Genomic DNA, 18,829 nt, shown 5'->3' with positions numbered 1-18,829 from the left:
ACCCTAAAAGAATTAAGGTTGAAACACTGATATCACTGACAACTTCTAAGATCAAAGAGAAATGGAATGGATGTCCATTACATCCATGTACAAAAATCTAAACAACTCTTCGTTTCTACTTTTTAAATAAGATAAACCAGCATGCTCATTCTGTCAAGCCATCCCTCCCCCTTCCCTACCACCTTGACTCACTTTTGCCCTAGAAGTTCACCTCTGTAAATGCTTACCACCTCATTTACTTAAAGAATCTAAATGTTGGTTAACTTTGGATAATGTTTAAAAAAACAGCTTAAAGAGTTAGTCATTTAAACTGCTTCTAATGCTTATTTGCCAAATGTCACTTTACTCCTTTGCCTGGTGCTACTTTACTTCCTTTTATAGAAAAATTAACAACTACCATAAGCAAAATGGATCACACATGAAATATGCATTCTAACTAGAATAGACCAATTTTATGCACATTAATGAGCTCTGCTTATAATAGATTGAGGTGTTGATTGAAAAACAGTCAGTGAAAATGCAAAGTCATCTATATATAAAGAGGTCAATAGATTCTACTGTTTATTCTCTTTCTAGTCTCCCTCATCTCCAAACACAATGAAGCTGACAAGTAGGCAATCTTTGCTTTAGACCACCAAAAAACTAATATTTCCACCAATGTCATTTTACAGGAAGGAAGGGATATTAAGGAGGTATAAATATTTCTTATAGAAATAACTGGCAAGTAGCCAGGAGATCTTAACTTTCATTAGCACACTTTGATTTTACATGAAATCAGCTGTTTCTAGCAAAAGGCATATTTATAAATGTTTTTCTCTTGAAGTACAATATGAATCTAAAAGTAATTAACAAGCAGAGGAAAACTAGCTCTAAAAAATTAAGAGATTCCCTCCAATTGGAGATAGGCTATGATAACTTAGGGGAAACAGTACGAGTGAGAAGTCAGGAGTAGGATATAAAAGAGTATTTGGGGGAAAGGGGGACTCACAGAGGCAGTTGTAGAAAAAGTAGATAAATGGGCTATTAGAGGTAGTACCAGTGGGACAGTGGGACATGAGATGAAGAAACAGGTTTGAATCTATCAATCATATACATAAGTACTCACAAAAACCCCTAGCTTATTTAGAAGACAAATGTACAAATAGAACATCCTTCATCCTTTCCCAGCTTGTACACATGCCAAATGAAAAGACTTAAGTTTCATTTCTCTGTCTATACTATATATCTAAGATTTCATTAAGGAATTTAAGAAAACCAGTACTCATCTTCAGAATTGAACTGTCTGTAAGATCCATTTCTTGTATATTTCTTAAACTGTAATTTTGTTTGCTTTACAAATACATACAACTAAAACTTTAGTTATGTTTAATTATTAAACTGCCTGAAGAACTTAACATACTATGCAAAAGATTCTGAAATATGTACTATTATCAGGTATTTTGGCTGCTTTTCCTGTATATATTTTGGGGCAAAATTTAAGCACAGAAATGAGAAATTAAGGACGCTTTTGAAGAAGGAAAAAAAAATATCCCCGAACTCTAAACACTTTTATATAGTTTGCGAAATTGGAATTGGTTATTTTCAAAGAGCAGGCTAACAATATAAGAGTCCTGAAAACAGAAAGGTCAAACTAGCTACAAGTAAGGTAATGATTTATTAAATCAATTGAAACATTGTGATGCTGATTAACTGGATAATTCAAAGCGAAAATGAGTAACTTTTACAAAAATAATATCCTGGATTGCAGGTCTGATGTTTAAGAGATCATCACAGCATCGCTTCACTGCTTTTGAAAAAAAAAAAAAAGTAGACTTGTAAATAACTACTGATTAAAGTGGCTTGTTACCTAAGTAGTATTCAAAGTAATACACAAAGAAGATGTCACAATGATGGAGTTCTCAATTATATTACAATAAATTTAGCTGATGTTATCACAGTTATAGGGTTCTTTACACTGTAATAAGATCAAAATAATTGATTTGTATGCTTTCTGCTGAGAAACTGAATAGCATGAACAAAGTAAGCCTCTAAATGCTAATATTATGCATAAAAGTGGAACTTTATTAAAGATCCCTTTTCACTGGCTCTTTCTTTACCCTTGGAACTACTGCATCTGACAGTTTGAACTGGCTCTTCAGAAACAAGTAAAACAAATCTTATTGATAAAGCATTGTGTGATGAGCATAATTAAATTAATTAATTTAGTAATTTTAAAAGACTGATTCTATTGACCTCTGTTTCACTTTGGCAAACAGTCACTGTTTTACCTTATTTGCTACCTTAATGAAAGTCATTCAGTATTTAGAGGTTTAAAACCGGTACTCAACTGTTTTCGTAAATGAATGCGGAACTACAATGAGAAAAAAAATGTAGGTGATATAGAAAAAAATAAAAACAACTTTCAACTTAAGGATATTGGCTTATTACAAAAGCAGGCCTTTGGTCCCTGATTGAAAGAACAGGTTTGACAAAATATCAGAGGTGTTTGCCTCTAATATTTGGGTTCAGAAGTAAAGCTTTGAAAAACGCTCATAAGAGAATGAGTTGTTCTGAAAGCAGTTAATTGTAACAATAAAATGTCAAGCAAAAATTTAAATTTATATTTCAAATAATTTTTGAGCCCTTGTATATATGACTAGAGTATTCTGGGAAAACCCATACAGCCCTGTGAACCAAAGCCATGGCCAAATGATGTTTGTTATCTTTGAACGGAGGTAAACGTACCCTAACATTGGAATTTTTCCCCCCCAATTCCAATCCAGGGTAATATATTCCCAAGAGAAAGCAGTTACCTTGAGACCTTTGCCTTAAGGCTCTGTCTGAGAAAAAATCTGCTCATGTCGCCAGACACCACATAGAGACATTCCGTTTATCTTGGGAGTCTCACTGCTTTCCCAGGAGAAACCAGGAGTATACAGATGCTCAAGTTTTTTCTCCCAGAGCAATACTCAAGCAAATCCTGGGACGTCATTCTCCCCTTGTACTCGGCCTTGGTGAGGCTGCAGCTGGAGTACTGCATCCAGTTTTGGGCTCCACAATTCAAAAAGAATGTGGAGAAGCTTGAGAGAGTCCAGAGAAGAGCCACGCGCATGATCAGAGGTCAGGGAAGCAGACCCTACGATGACAGGCTGAGAGCCCTGGGGAGCACAGGCTCAGGGGTGATCCGATGGCCACCTATAAGTTTATCAGGGGTGACCACCAGTATCTGGGGGAACGTTTGTTCACCAGAGTGGCCCAAGGGATGACGACTAGGTTGAACGGTCATAAACTACTACAAGACTGTTTCAGGCTGGACATAAGGAAGAATTTCTTTACTGTCCGAGCCCCCAAGGTCTGGAACAGCCTGCCATCGGAGGTGGTTCAAGCGCCTACATTGAACACCTTCAAGAGCAAACTGGATGCTTATCTTGCTGGGATTCTATGACCCCAGCTGACTACCTGCCCTTTGGGCAGGGGGCTGGACTCGATGATCTTCTGAGGTCCCTTCCAGCCCTAATGTCTATGAAATCTATGAAATACTGGCTGCTCCAGGAAAAAAATAACCCGGAAATAACCAAGAGTAAGTCACTCCTAAGAAAGGCTCTCCTAGAAGAGTAAATTGTACAGACATTTGCTCTCTGAAGAGGAGCCACGGCATAGTTTTCCATAAGGTGCTTTGCTCCTTCCCCTACCACTTCCCAGTGAAACAGTATGTTGCTTAGGTTGTACTCTACCACTGTAGTCAAGCAGGGAACGGAACAGTCCCTTCACAATCCCATCTTGTGCTGAATGGAGACACAGGCCGACTCTGAGCAGTCTAGGTCAGTCAATCATAATGTATAAGACTGAGTGTATCTGCCGAGTACACTGAGATGACTGCACTGGGCCCCGCTGGTGGTGTAGTGTCAGCACTGCAAACTCACTGCTGTTCAGGGGCTCAGCACTCAAATGTCTATTCAGGTGTCTCCTGACATTTTTTCCTACCAGAACACACCTTGGAGAATTTTCCCAGGGCATTTGAATGTGTGTATGCATCCAAAGATGGACATTTTGAAAAAGAATCCTCAACTGCATATTTATAATATACTAAAACTCTGAAAAACTTAAAACTTTGTGACAATTTAATTGTGGTTGATATGCTAATCTAATTTTAGAAAATACTAAAATCATTTTAGAGATCCAAAGTGCCACTCTACAGAATCAACTTGATGGACTTAACTCTTAAAATGTGTACCTCTTAAAATGTAAAATGAAGTCAATGAGATCGTTCAAGCAACTTTCTGGGGGATAGGTCACACCTTCAGAGAATACAGTGGACAAAAAAGGAAAAGCTTAAAAAAGAAAAAGAAAAGTTCTGAACCACATGGCAGAGTGCATATAAGCCATAAGAAAAAAGGTCTGTGCAGTAAACTACAAGCCAGAAAATTTACATCCATCACCTGCTCGAACATTAGGAAAGTTTATAGCATTAAAAGACTATTGTGAATTAAGCAACATATGATTAAATGATCATTTTCCCAAAAGAAAAATGGTAATAAGGGTGCTATTTGTGATATGCATACATTATAACCTAGAACACAAGTGAAGAATAAAGTGATTTTGGCAAACTAAGATTATTATAAAGTTTAAAGAAGAAGAAAGATTACATTGCATGCTGTATAGGACAAATTATGCCTTCATATCTGTTTGTTAATACCTAGCATATTGGGGCTTCTAGCTGATACTTAAAGTATAATAATAAATACTACTGAAGTATACAGTTCAATACTGATTGGATGAAACTCTTAATTCTTTCCACCACAAAGAGCAAATATGAAAGGTTAGCAAAACTCATTTCGTATATATGTTAAACATTAAATGCATAAGATATAGATTTTCTTTTCAAATACTAGATTTTACAAAGCAAGGGAAATGTTGGCATTTGTCCCATCAGAATGGGAGGAGAATGCTTGCAATCATCACTTCCATTTATCTAGATATAAATGATTGCACATTTATATGTACCTACACAAAATAATTACCGGAGTTTTATTTCAGCTGATGGCCTCTGTAGCTCATGCCTCATTCTTTGGCTGCTCCCTCAATTAACAGAAACTGCATGTGCATAAATAATAAGTTAAGGTAATAAAGAATCAGAGCCTACACATTTTTGTTTGATAAGAAAATGTTTTTAAAGATACAGTATCAGACATGTTATTAGATTAGGGGGATAAAAGGAAAGATATAGGAACCGTAACAGCAAGAAAAAGGAGAAGACACATGCATACAAGAAATTTTTTATCATATCAGTAGTTCCTACTGTGCAACGGGATGTAGTGTCATGGAAGACAGAACTCTATCCTTCCTACTAATAGAATCCTACTACCATATTTACTGGATTGCAAGATAAGGTTTTGCCCCTCGTCTTGGAAGTGAGTATGAGTGGTATGGGAGAGACAATCAGCTGCTGTGGCTGTGGCCCTGACCTCTGCCATTGCTGCCTGCCCTGCCCCACCTGCCTTCCCACTTCCTTCCCACACATTGCACCCTCTCTGCTGTCTACCCTCACCCCACTCTGGCAGGCTCCATCCCCAATCCAATCTGAGTATGCTCCAAGCCAGGTGCAAAAAAGGAGGAGGCAGAGAAGGAGGAGGAGAAGCAGCAGCAGCAACTCTGGTGGGGGGGGGAGGGGGGGAGCAGGGAAGAGGCAACAGGGAGCCCAAGGCTATGAGGAACGGGGTTCATGGGGGCAGAGGCAGCTGGGGAGAAAGGTGGCAGGAGACAGGGGGACAAAGGCAGTTATTCCCTACTGCCTGCCTCCCCCCAACCACCTACCAACTGCCCCCTTGTACATGAAAAATTACAAGTAATTTATAAACCTTCCACGTATAGAAGCTAAATATGGGGGGCCATCTTGGATTCAGGTAAATGCTGTCATTTTCAAAAGGAGATTAGATGGTTAGAAAATGCAAGGGAGAAGTGATAAGAACAAAAAAAGAACCTGTAAAAGCATGAACTAAGCTGGAGCGTGAGTGAGGCTACAAAGCCTGTGGTGGGGAAGATTCAGAGTGGGAGAATGATGGGGCAGGTCAACAGCATCTCAAAGAATCAGATACTATAATTAAATAACTACTCTCTTCTGTGCTAGTGTGCATCCCACTGTAGGAGACTGACAAGCTGTGTTCCTCTGGACGATGGCAGTGAAGAGTTTCAGTTGCATCAGTTAAACTGTAATTGAAGTACTGCTCTTTCAAATCTAGCATCTTATCTGGTGACTATTAAGCGAATAACATTAACAAGAAATAAGTGGGCGAATCCACTTGCTGCCCTGCAGATCTCCAAGAGTGGCATGTTTCTGAAACAAGCAAAGGAGCTTTCTGTGCTTTGGTTAAGAGTGCTCTGATATTTGAACAGAAAGGTTTGCCATCCATTTTGTAAGACAGGGATATGCACTTAGACGTACTCTAGCAAAGACAACTGTAAACTGAATATAGCCATAAAGAAGAAGGGAAAAAAAATTTAAAGTTCTATTACCTTTACAGGATCAAACATCTAAATATGAAAGAATGCAACAACCTCTCTCCTAACATGACATGAAAGGCAACAGAAAAGTTTAAGTGAAACTCCAAGATCATATTAGGAATGAATGTGAAGAAGCGGTTTCAACACTATTTTCTTAATACAGGGATGCAGCTTTTACTCTAGCCATGCAAACTGTGAGCTAAATGACTCTTTTTGCTGAGATCTTCAATATAAGAAAGACAGTCTCCATAGTAATTTGGCACAGTGAGTATGCTAAAAGGGATTAAATAGGCTAATGAGCTTGAAAGGAGGATGTTGAGGTTGTTTATGAAAGCTCAGTCTCTAACCAAAGGACACAAATGAACACAACCTTTAGGAATTTTGATACCATGGGTTATGTTAAAAATGTGTAATTTTATCAGACTATGATCTGTTGATAGGTTTGTAAGGTGAACCTTGAGAGAGTTAAATACGAGTTCAACATCCTCAGGGCTAGCATGTAGGCCTGACAAAAAGGCCCTGAAATATTTTAATGACATCCAGTGCTGAGGAAACCACTTTGGCAGGGATAAAAAGTATTGGTACTGCTCTCTCTCATCACTTCCTCATGTATGCCCAACTGATAGCAGAGTAGTCTTTGTTCTCCTTTAGTTCACAGAGGGGGTTGCAATTGATGGGCTAATGGCAGAGGAATTTGGCTACTCTGCACCAACCCTTAATCAGGGCAGGTATAATTGGGCTTACCTTTGGAGGACTATGGTGTCTGTCTTCTGTATTTGGAGCAGCTACTCTTTTTGCTAGAATTTCAGTAGTTCGAGCTTTAGCCCCATATCTCATGGCTTGTATGTTCTCATGGAGAAACACAAGAAACTGAGAATCTGCTTGGTGTGTAAGAGTACCTGCTGTGTCCATCTTGCCAGTGGATTCATCTACTGCAGAAAAATGGAGCCCAACACTCAAAGGTTTCAGTTCTACCATGATAAATTTTGTATTGGGATTCTATAATGGGATGTGACTTGAGGGGAAGAGGCAATATGACTGAACAGAATTCAATTCAGACAGATGGAAACAAGTTACTGCAGCTGATGGAAAGATTATGCACAATTCTGAAGGTTTTTGAAAGATATGGAGAAGTTTAATTTCAACTAAGAACCAGCACAGGGCATACACATGACTCTAGCAGGTACTAATAACAAACAAAAGAAGATGTGCCAGTCTTCCACATATATACTCAGAGCAGTTTCTAGGGTCCTGACACACAAAGAAGAATCTTACCAACATAAGAAGTCTCTTATCACAAAAGGACACTGTGCTTCCGTTAGTTAAAAGGTAAATAAAATGATTTTGTGATTTGAAAAGTGACTCTGTTTTCATGTAAGAAAAAATAGATTCCTTCTCATCTTAAGCTCAGGGTTTAAGAGAGCTTGAGGAAAGCAGCTGAACAGCTTGTTAACAAAATCGTATTTAAGAACAGCATTGCTGTAAAATTTAACTGGCGAAATCAATCATTTATTCTGCCTTTCCTCCAAACAGATCAAGATAATAAAAAAAGAGCTGCTAGTTTCATTCCCTATGTAACACTAGATAAGGAGGCTTCTTTACACGTTACCTACCTGTTTTCATTTCTAACAAACGCTTCTTCTTTTGTTGCCTCTCTAGTTTTTCTTTTTCTGCTTTCTCCTTAGCTATTCTAGCACGTCTCTGTTTTTCCTCTGTTTCTCGTCTTCTCATATTCTCCTTTACTGTTTGCTGTTAAAAAAGAGAGGAAACCATTACGTCCCATTACAATTAAAACAAAGTCTTTGGCTAAAACAAGTTTATAAACTATCAAAATGAAAAACACACAAGTTATACCAGAAGTCAAAAATCTGTTTCTAAAAGGTTGAGTTTTCTAAAGTGTCTTTAATATATTAACCCACATATAATCTGGAGATGCTGTATTTTCCATATCTTGTATATTTTATTCTTGTACTTGTAAGTAATTTAGGATAAAATGCATAACAAGAATATTAGTATACCTCAAATCAGCACAATAAACCTAAAACTTAAATGAAACATTTCAAAGAACTCCAAATGAGTTAATGCATGGAGAAATAATATAACAGCCAATTTAACTCTGCCCAACATGAAACTATGAAGTCATGCCAAATGTATTTTAACAGTTGTGGTTTCAAAGCAGATTAAGGATCCTCATACTGTCACCACAAAAAAGGAAAGACTATTTTGGGTAGTTTAACCATATATTTCCATTTGGATTTTTGATTTTTTAATTCAACCTTGATTCAATTTTCCTGAATTTATAAATATTTATTTTGGTGGTAATTTCATCATCCCTATAATACTGTTTACCTTGAATTACAATTAAGCACTCTCAAATTAAGTACATTTCAGTTTAGATTTGGCAATCTGTGGACTAGTGGGTTTTTTTTAATTATTAAAATTTGCATACATAGACATTAAACAAGAAACCAAAGAGACTGCAACTGACTTTGTCACAAACTTACTCATTTCTTTTTCTGCAGCTCCCTGCCTCATTTCCTAAATATTTTCTCACTTGTGCAGCAATTAAGGCTTCTATCCTACAAACAGCAACCTTTTGATTAACCCACAGAGCATGTCCATCCTGTTCACTAAGGGTACATGAAGACATTACACTTAAGATTGACCTAACTAGATTTAGGTCAAACTAAGTGCCAAACTATACATACGTTGAGGGAGTTTAGATCCAGCAAGAAATGGGTGGTCCACTCTAACTGAATGTATGTACATATTTAGAGCACAGGCCCAGGGCTGGGAAAGCTGAGCAATCCAACCCAATCTTGGAGCTGTGCTTTTTCTACCCTGCGCATGCCAAATGAACTATTTTTAAACTCTTGGAGCTTCCCCCAACCGCCAGATCTACCAGTCACCCCCTCTCCAGCCCCATGAACTCCCCCTCCCCACAAACCTACTACCCACATCCATTCTGCTCACCTTCCCCACAACTACGACTTACTTAGATCAAGTTCCTGGTGTGGCTCTTGGTATCAGTGAATGTGTGCACAAATGGGGACTTGATCTATGATCATGTGGCTTAAAGCGAGCCACATAATTGTAGATTGGGTCCCAGGAATGTCTGCACATGCCCTCAGTGTAGGGTGTTGGAGATAAAACAGTATGAGACCGCATATTTCTAGATGTATTGTAATACATCCACACACTAGAGGAACAACCTAGCATTTTCAGCGTGCTATTTTGAGTGTTTGACCATGCAACCATAGAAATGTTCTTTTTAAGTAGATTTTTCCCCCTCCTCCTTTCTGGGGTATGCAATTATCTAGTGGGCACTTCTTAAAACATACACTGAAATAGATCAAGGAGATAGCCATATCTACTTCATGTAATTCTGATGTAGTTCACTGTGGGCCAAATGTTGTAGGCCACAATCTCCAGAAGTTTGTCTGAAGAATCAGCTTATTGTAGATATCAGTATAGCCTCAAGATGACCTCTACTTTGCCAGAATCATATAAAAGGCCCTCTATAAAAGTACATACTTGATCATAAGTTTTTCTATTTAAAAAAAAGAAGATGATTAAGGTCAGATTTGGTCAGATCTGAAGGTCCTGCTGTAATGGTAAGGCTGGGTAAGCCGTGAATGCAAACGCAGATGTGGCAAATTTGCACATTTCTTTGAACAGCCAGGTGGCAGTCACTGGTTTAAGATTCCCACTTATCATGAGCAGTCAAGGATTCAGCTGCACTGCTAAGCATATGGTATTTATGTTTATGCCTCTTTTCCCCTGCCCCACTCTCTGTTCTACCTTTTTTTGCCCAGCAATCACAGTTTTCTGCCTCCCCCAGCCCTTTTGTCATATTTGTATGCTCCTTCCCCATATCCTAATTTCTCTCTCATATAAATGACTAATACCCGTCTCTGTCCATTCAATCTCCGTCTCTCCTTCCCATCCTGGTCTCCAATTCCAGACTCTGTGTTTTCTTGGTCAAAGAATTCCCTTCCATTTCCACCTTCTCTTTCCACCTTTCAAATTGGCATGTCCACTCAACAAACAACTAACTGATTCAGGCTTTATCTCTTTTCTTCATCCCTCCTAGTTTATTTTCCTTTCCTCTCTTGTCCCAGTCTCTTCAGAGTTCTTGTCCCAATATACTCCTTTCCTTTTCCAATGGTGATGATTTTATCCCCTTCTGTATTTGTTCTGTCTTCATATTGCTTAAGTACCAACAAAAGACTAGGAAACAGTTCTAACAAGGGAATTGGTGTGGTGATGTTTAGTCACTAAACCTAAGATTTATGCATCTGTCTCAGAGAAGAATTCAGAAATCTGGATTAGGCACTGAGGCTCCCCATACAATGCATGGGAGAAATTAAGCACCTAATACTGTGGTTGCATTTTTGAAACGCTATCAATACCACCTGACAAATAACTGAGATTTTCTTTTGTTTTTAATGAAAGGAGATATCATAGTTTCTTGCAATCTGAAAGACATGAATGTACCATATTAAATTAAGTCATACTCTAGTGCATTCATTAGAATGGATTGCTGCATTTTAACTTCTGAATGAGAGTTGAACATTTACAGAGAATAAGCTCAAGCCCCTTAACCTGTGACAATGCTACTGACAGGGAACACAAGCAGATGTTGTAATCCAAGCTATTTTCCTATGATTTTAAAAAAGAAGTTCTAAATAAACTAATATAATGATGATGATGATATGTTACAGTTGCTGTTAGTGTAATAGTTTCAATAAGCTTTAAAGGGATGTTATATGCACCTGAACTGGGAAGCTATGGGCATTTATACACATCTTACTTTTACCCCACAATGCACCAGAGATCTGCTGCTCTGCCGATGCGAGCTGTGCTGTGCTGCACGCAGTTGTATAAGCAGTGAAATGCATGTCAGCACGCAGACAATGGCGGCGGTGTGCTTTTGAACTAAAACACCTTCTCTCTGTTTTAATTCAAAAGTGCACTGCTGGCATTTTCTCAGTACTGATGCGCATTTAACCGCTTATACAACTGTAAGTGATGCAGCTCTGGATGTTTTTCAAAGTGCCCAGCGCGGCAGCGCTTACATGTGTAAAAATGCCCAATGAGACCTAATGTTTCTAAAGTGCATTAGGTTCCTTGGCTGATACAAAAAAGAATATCTATTAGCAAGAGTTATAAAAACTTCTCAGTAGCTGACCTCATGGATGGTGGTAACACAAACTCAAAAAGACTATGGGGGTGTCTTTCAGGGCAACTTCAGTTGCACGCTTTTAGGCTTGGATCACAGGATGTAAGTAGGGGATACTATTTATTGCTGCTGTATAGACATTCCCAAAATCTCTTATTTGTCATAAACAGTGATGTAGGACATTGTGTAAATGTACAATTATATAATCAATATAGTGCCTTGCAATCACTGTGTACAATGTTATGTCTAGTAGGCCTAGTCAAATGATATGTTGGGCAAGTTAACAAAATCAACCATTCTGAAATGCTAATCATCCTGAAATGTACTGGATCGATTTTGCTATAATAAAGTATATGGCACATCAATGGCAATTTTGCTGAACACACCTTACATGTCATAAAGCAAAAGTGAGCAAATCAACTGGCAAGGACTGTTTTTCAACTTCCATTCTGATGCTGAAAATAAAGAAGTCCAGAGCAGATTGATTTTGTCTGTTAAATAACACAAAATAAAGAAGTCCAGAGCAGATTGATTTTATTTGTTAAATAACCCAGCCACTGTAACTAAGCCAAAAGAGATCAAATTTATCAGGTTTTTCTACAAAATACAAGAGTGGCACTGGTCTATATTTCACAGATGTTATTCCTGAACTGAGAACTCCAGTTTCACCAAGGATTCTACTAGGAACAGCAAAAACATTTAGGACCATCACTGAGGCTCAAAGCAAGTCTCTTTTCACTGCTTGTAAGCTTTCTTCCCTGCTGATTTTATTAAGTTCAAAATATTTTTTTCTCATTGCATACAAGAAATGATTACCAAGATAACATTATCAAAAGTAAAAGTTACTAGGTTTCGGATGTCCAAAAGCCCTGAAGTTATTCTATCAGCTCATGTAAAATGATGATAAGGGTCAGAAGACCTTCTCTTTGAGGCTCTCAAATCACTTTAATACATGAGACTTAAAATATTCTTATTAGGCATTTCAGACATGGAAAAGCTGAGGCACCACAAGGTTACCAAAAGGGTTCAAGACAACAGAAAGAATTAACAGCATAACTATAAATACAACCCCCAAAACTCTTAGCTTCTACTCATACACTTATATTCCACTCCAAAGACAATGTTCTTCTCCTTCTTACATATAAGGAATGATAGTAAGGAAAAATATAAGTTATTGGAAATTTGGAAAGCACTAGGTGTTACTATATCATTATGTGAAATGATGAAAGAAACAAAATTGTATAGACAGAGAAATCTATACTGTAAAACTATATTTAATGATTACTTAAGCCACCAGTGTGATGCAGTCATGCAAAAAGGTAAATGCAATCTTAGAATTTATCTAGACAGTTATTTCCAATAAAGATAGGGAAGTATTAATGTCACTATATAAGACACTGTACAATCACCTGTACAAGGCACTGGTAAAACATCATCTGTAATAAAGTATAAAATTCTGGTCACCCACATTCAAGGAAGATGAACTCAAACTGGAATAGGTGCTGAGAAAGGCTATGAGGATAATCGGGAAATAAAGAGCCCATATTATAAAAAAAGAGAAGGAAAGCTTGGGCTTTTCAATCTTGCAAAACAAAAGGCCATGATGGGATACAATTGCTGTTCATAAATACATCACAGATGAAAACTCCAGGGAGAAAGAAATGCTGTTCAAGTGAAAAGGTTGGCACAAAAACAGATCTGTATAAGCTCACTAAGAATAAATTTTGTCTGATATTAAAAGAAGGTTCCTAACCACTAGAACATGCAGGTTCTAAAGGGAGAAAGCACAAAACAAACAAACAAATAAAAAAACCTCTATTGATCAAAGTAGAGAGGGCACAAAAACTCATTACCTGTCAGACAAAACTTAATAAGGTTAAAAAAACAGATACTAAGGCCTCTGAGACCCATTACATTTCAGACCTGATTAACAAGGTAATCATTCCTTAAACAGTAACCAGGCACATGTGGAACTCAGTTTAAGGTGTGACAATGCATCATGCATTAAACTGAATATATGGCTGGGACCTAGCAAAACTCTGTCAGTATAGGAGCAGTGCATGGGGAGAAAGGCATCAGGCTGTCACAGCCCAATGCCAGACTCCCCATATGCTGAATAGACTGCCAGCAGGGGCGGGGACTGGTTTGGTTCCCAGCTCTAACTAATAAGCAAAGACGCCTGTTCGGGCCACTCAGTTAACCAGCATATTTTGTTATCTGGCACCCCCCATTTCCCATGGGCGCCGGATAACAAAGCTTTTACTGTACTTGTAAACATAAGCATTGTTTTAAGGCTGTGTTGAGTGCACAGCAACACATGGGCAAAGACTGATCAGGGTGCTTCAGTACAGGGAATGCCTACCAGCTAGCCCTGCACTGGAGTACCCCTGTGCCTCAGTCAGACCCTCTGCAACAATGTTGAGCCAGGAAGGAGCAGCTCCATGCTGGCAGGCTGAACCCCTGGGTCCACTGCAAGCCAGGGCTGCTCCGACCCAGCTAAACATGGTGTGGTTCTGGGTACACATGTAAATGCAGCACCCAGGAGCAATAAACTCCAATGCAATATGTTCCAGAGTTTACTGCATCATATTTTGTGTGTAGATGCACTCACTGTGTATTTTAATGTCAAAGCATTATTTTTATGATTTCAAAATAATCCATTTGCACATCTGATTTCATAACTGATATTTTGTCTGTGAAATTTAAACAAAACACTGATACTAATTTTAATTATATGTACTTTTTCCTCAATTATATATATCCAGAATGTTTTACAACACACTGAGCCAACAATTTGCAAAAGCAGTAAACAAAAGTAGTAAGAAATAGGATCTCAAACTCAATGCCAATGACTACCATATTAAAATACGGTGTTGTGTAATTAGCAGTTAATATCTTTATTGTTGATACTGTTTTTTAACACTCAATTTAAGAAGAGCATCCCTAAAATTGCCAATATAATTAATGATGACCATGAAACAGCCTTTACAGCTAAAGGTGTAGCAATACATTGATCCATATCGTATTGGTACCAATAAAAGGAAAATTGACATTATTGGTAAATTGGTTTTTTTTGGCTAATGTGGAAGATAATGTCACCAATAAATCCCACATGCATGAGCACAGCCACAGCATGAATGCAGCCAGGAGTGCAGCCCAGCAGCTTGGAGAGCAGCTGGTAAGTCTGTGGGGGGGGAAGGGGCATGGAGGGGGCAAATCAAGGCCCCAGCGGTGAGGGAGTGAGTGAGCTGGGGCTGGAACAGGCACTGTACAGCTGGGGCGGGATGGGGCGCGAGGTGGAGCCGGTGTCTCGTCTGAGGGGAACAGGGGGGTGGGGGTGGCTTGCTGCTGTGCTCTCCTGGGGGAGGCATGGGGGGCATGTGCCCCCCGGATCTGTGTGAGGCAAGGGCAGGCTGCCACTGTGTGCTCAGGTCCAGAGGCAGCGCCAAGCTCTTCCCAGTGGCTGTGCTCAGGGTGGGGGCTACTGGCACTGGGAGAGGGGCTATGGGGGCACTATGGCAAATTTTGGGGTGGCTGTAGCCCCCCCATACCTCCCCCACCCCAGCACTGCAGTGCCTGCCATGAGCACAGCCGCGACATAAAGACCCTGGAACAGCCTCCAGCCCCAAGCAAGCAGCACCAGCCCACCCCTCGCCCCAAGCACAGATGCGGAGGGCAGATGCCCCCTATGCCTTTTCCAGGGGTACGCACAGCGGCAGAAGCCACCCTCCCCCGGACAAGCCGCTGGCTCCATCCCACGCCTCACCCTGTCTGTGCAGCACCTGCCCCAGGCCCAGCCCAACTCTCTCCCTCACTGCAGGGAACTCGATCTGCCCCCCACCACACCCCAGCCCCCAAACAGACTTACCAGATGGACACTGCTCTCCAAGCTGCTGAGCTGCATATCAGCAATTAGATCAGTATCGGCTAATGTGGCTGGTCAATAATCAGCCACTGGTATCGGCTCAAAAACTCTTTATCAGTGCACCCCTATTAACAACTCAGTTTACCAGATATGGTAACTCAGTCAGGACAGGAATGCAATACACTTCTACGAAGTATCACAAACATGTAACAATGACATGTAACAATGACATGTAACAATGTATTTGCATGGTAGTTACTACAACTTGGTTACAAAAAGTTTAAAGCATCTATCATCATGACATCTTTGCACTGTAGTAACATCTAAAATCACAAGAATTCAGTGAGAGGAAAGGAGAAAAGGAGACGAATAAACTTTGCATTCTGCCCTCCAGTGGTTGGTCAGTTCTAAGCTCATGGCCCTAGAAGTATACAATTTTTGGTTTTGATGAAGAATTTTTCAGCTTGTGAGAATATTGGTAAAGTCTGTATGCTAACTTGTGTCCTAGGATTAAAATATACTATTCTTCCTTCATACATAATATGAATCCCCATATTTCTTATGTTGTACTTCTGCCTATATAACATTATTTTCATTAGGAGCTGAAAAATCCATAATAAAATTTATTTTTAAACTTGTTGTTTGTTGAAGACTACCAAATTACCACCCCAAGAAGCAACAATAATTTTATTCACCCTAACATGTGTTGTTAAATACAAGATAAAAATGTCAAAAAGGTGTTTTCATGCTTAAAAAAACTAGTGCATATGAATGAGCAAACCTTTCTTTCAAGAAAACAAAAAGACAAAGCTAGGCAAGCAAAATATATTTAGTCAACTTCCAGGCAGCTTGTTAGACTCTCCTTATGCCTGAAGAAGGGTGTTTGTGCCCAAAAACTTGCAAAGAACATTTTTTTCCAAATACTTAGTTGGTCTAATAAAAGGTATCACAATATCTACTCAAAGAAGAGTGGTCTGCCTATGTCCTTAGACCAACACAGCTACAACCAACAATCCTAGACAGACACTGAACACTTGTGCTTTATTAGAAAATCAGATAAAAAGTAAGTCCAGGGATAATTCAGGGCTTACACAGATGTACTGATGTCAAATAATACTAATATAAAATGTAACAATCATAGAATCAGAAATGTAAGGCTGGAAGAGACCTTTGGAGGTCATCTAGTCCAACCCCCTGCCTGAAGCAGATCTTAAATGATCGGAAACTGGTTTAAATCTGTGAAAGAATACACGTTCAGTGCACATAAACCAGTTTGAAAATGGCTGAAACTGGTTTGAGATAAACCTGGTTGAATATAGTATCAGACTTAACTGATTTGGGTCAACCCGGTATATGCAGTGTCTGTCCCTAAAACCCTTCCTGGTTTAACTTAAACCAGATTCCCCCAGCATCACAGATGCTTTGCAGCCCTAGATGGAGCTGTCTGCTCCAGAGCAGGACTGGCCCCACCCATCTTCCTGGCTTCCCCCTGGCCACGCCCCCCTCCAACACTCCCTGTTCAAGCAGGGACCCCCCCTCCCCTCTGCCATAGCACAGACTATAGGCAGCATATGGTAAGCTAGCTAATACTGAGAGGTGTCTGTGTAAGGCAGACAGGACAATCTCCACTTAGGGCTTTTTCAAGCTAATCAATAGGTCAGCTGGTAGTGTCCCTCCATTCCTTCCTTGGAAAAAGCTGTTTAAGAAGAGCTTGAACTAATAAAAGGCTTTTATCAAGTCCTTTTATGCTCTGTTATCAAGTTCATTGCTGGGTCCCTTGCTGGTCAGGAGCAGAAAGGGAGGGTGGGGAGGGAACCCCTCCCTTATCAGAGCATCCTGCTGGTGCCTGGCCACACCCCCCCAGGTCCTAGCCTGGAAGGGGAGGGAGGGCTGCTCTAGCAGCCCCCAGCTCCTAGCCTGAGCCACTGCAATGATGTGCTTGCATTTCCTCAGTCCAGAGAGAATGTCTGTGCATATGCAAACTGGTTCAGCCTAGCCAGGTTAGACTAACCTGCAAAGACTGAATCAATTCAGGCTCAAGCTTTTTGAATGTCTGTCCCTAGCCATTTAAGTCTGTGATCCAACAAGATTCCTAAGTCCTTTTCTGTAGTGCTGCCATCCAGCCAATCACCACCCATTTTTCTATTTGTGTTTTTAATTATTCTTCCTGAGATGCAGCACCTTGCATTTGTCTGCACTGAACTGAGACTACTATTTGTGCTTCGGACTGGGGAAAACACCCCAAGTTCTTGCAGTGGGTCGAGTACTCTCAAGGACTATTAAGCTTGTTTCCCAGGGGACACAGGGCCAAGATCAGTTCAGACCCTGGATAGGGGAGCGGGTGTGCTCCGGGAAAGGGGTCGGCAGGACATGAGGCGTCCCCGGGGAGGCACTTGGAGCCTGGATAGTGCTTGGGCGCAGTGAGGTGGGTGGCTCAACGCAGGAGTACCTCCTACTGGATACATGAATGTCTTGAGGGGCTTTGTCAAAAGCCTTGTCAAAATCCAGATACACTATATCCATTGCATTCCCTTTCATCCCCCCAAGTAGTTATCTTGCTGAAGAAGGAAATCAAGTGTGTTTGGCGTGATTTCTTCAAAGTGAGCCATGCTGGCTGCTCAAGATCAGCCTTTCCTTCTCCAGATGCTTGCAAGGGTAAAGGCCAGCTAGAAGCAGACATTCTGGAGATCAACAAGTGGCTGTGTAGATAGTGTCTTTGGCTATGGAATGTTCTGCAAAAGTGGACTGCTGGGAAAAAATGGGGTCTACCTGACGAAGAGAGGAAAGACTGTTTTTGCATACAGGTTTGTTAACTCAGTGAGGAGGCTTTAACCTAGGTTCATGGGGTGATGGAAACAAAACCCAGAGGTAAGTAGAACCTTGGGATTGGAAAAAAAAAACTTAGTAAAGGGAACCAGCAATGAAAACTTTATCAGTGTTCTCAGGGAGAGGGTAGGACAATCAAGTAGATACCTGAAATGTTTATACACTAATGCAAGAAGTATGGGAAACAAACGGAAAGAATTGGAGGTCCTAGTACAAAAACAGTCTTATGATACAGTTGGGATTATGGAATAGTTCACATGACTGGATTACTCATGGATAGCTTACTCAGGAAGGATAAGCAGGAGAAAAAGAAGGAGGAACTGTAGCCCTATATATAATGTTGATGTACATGCATTCAGAGGGGCAATATGAAGTGGACAGTAGGCCTGTTGAAAGCATCTGGGTAAAGATTCATAGATACCAGGGGTGGAAGGGACCTCAACAGATCATCGATTTTGACCCCCTGCCTAGGCAGG

General features: G+C 40.0%; 1 protein-coding gene across 1 annotated transcript in view; it reads right to left on the bottom strand.

The window, feature by feature from the left end:
- Positions 1–18,829, bottom strand: part of LOC102388353 (protein diaphanous homolog 3) — a 435,025-nt gene that overhangs the window by 147,388 nt on the left and 268,808 nt on the right. The window contains exon 23 of the mRNA XM_006026725.3: positions 8,094–8,229. Within this exon, the coding sequence (XP_006026787.1) occupies positions 8,094–8,229 (136 nt within the window). The remainder of the gene's footprint in view (positions 1–8,093; positions 8,230–18,829) is intronic.

Source organism: Alligator sinensis, unplaced genomic scaffold (genome assembly GCF_000455745.1).
Source record: "Alligator sinensis unplaced genomic scaffold, ASM45574v1 scaffold80_1, whole genome shotgun sequence".
Classification (NCBI taxonomy): domain Eukaryota; kingdom Metazoa; phylum Chordata; order Crocodylia; family Alligatoridae; genus Alligator; species Alligator sinensis.
The sequence above is the reverse complement of the archived record's forward strand: the minus strand, read 5'-3'. Positions and strand labels throughout refer to the sequence as shown.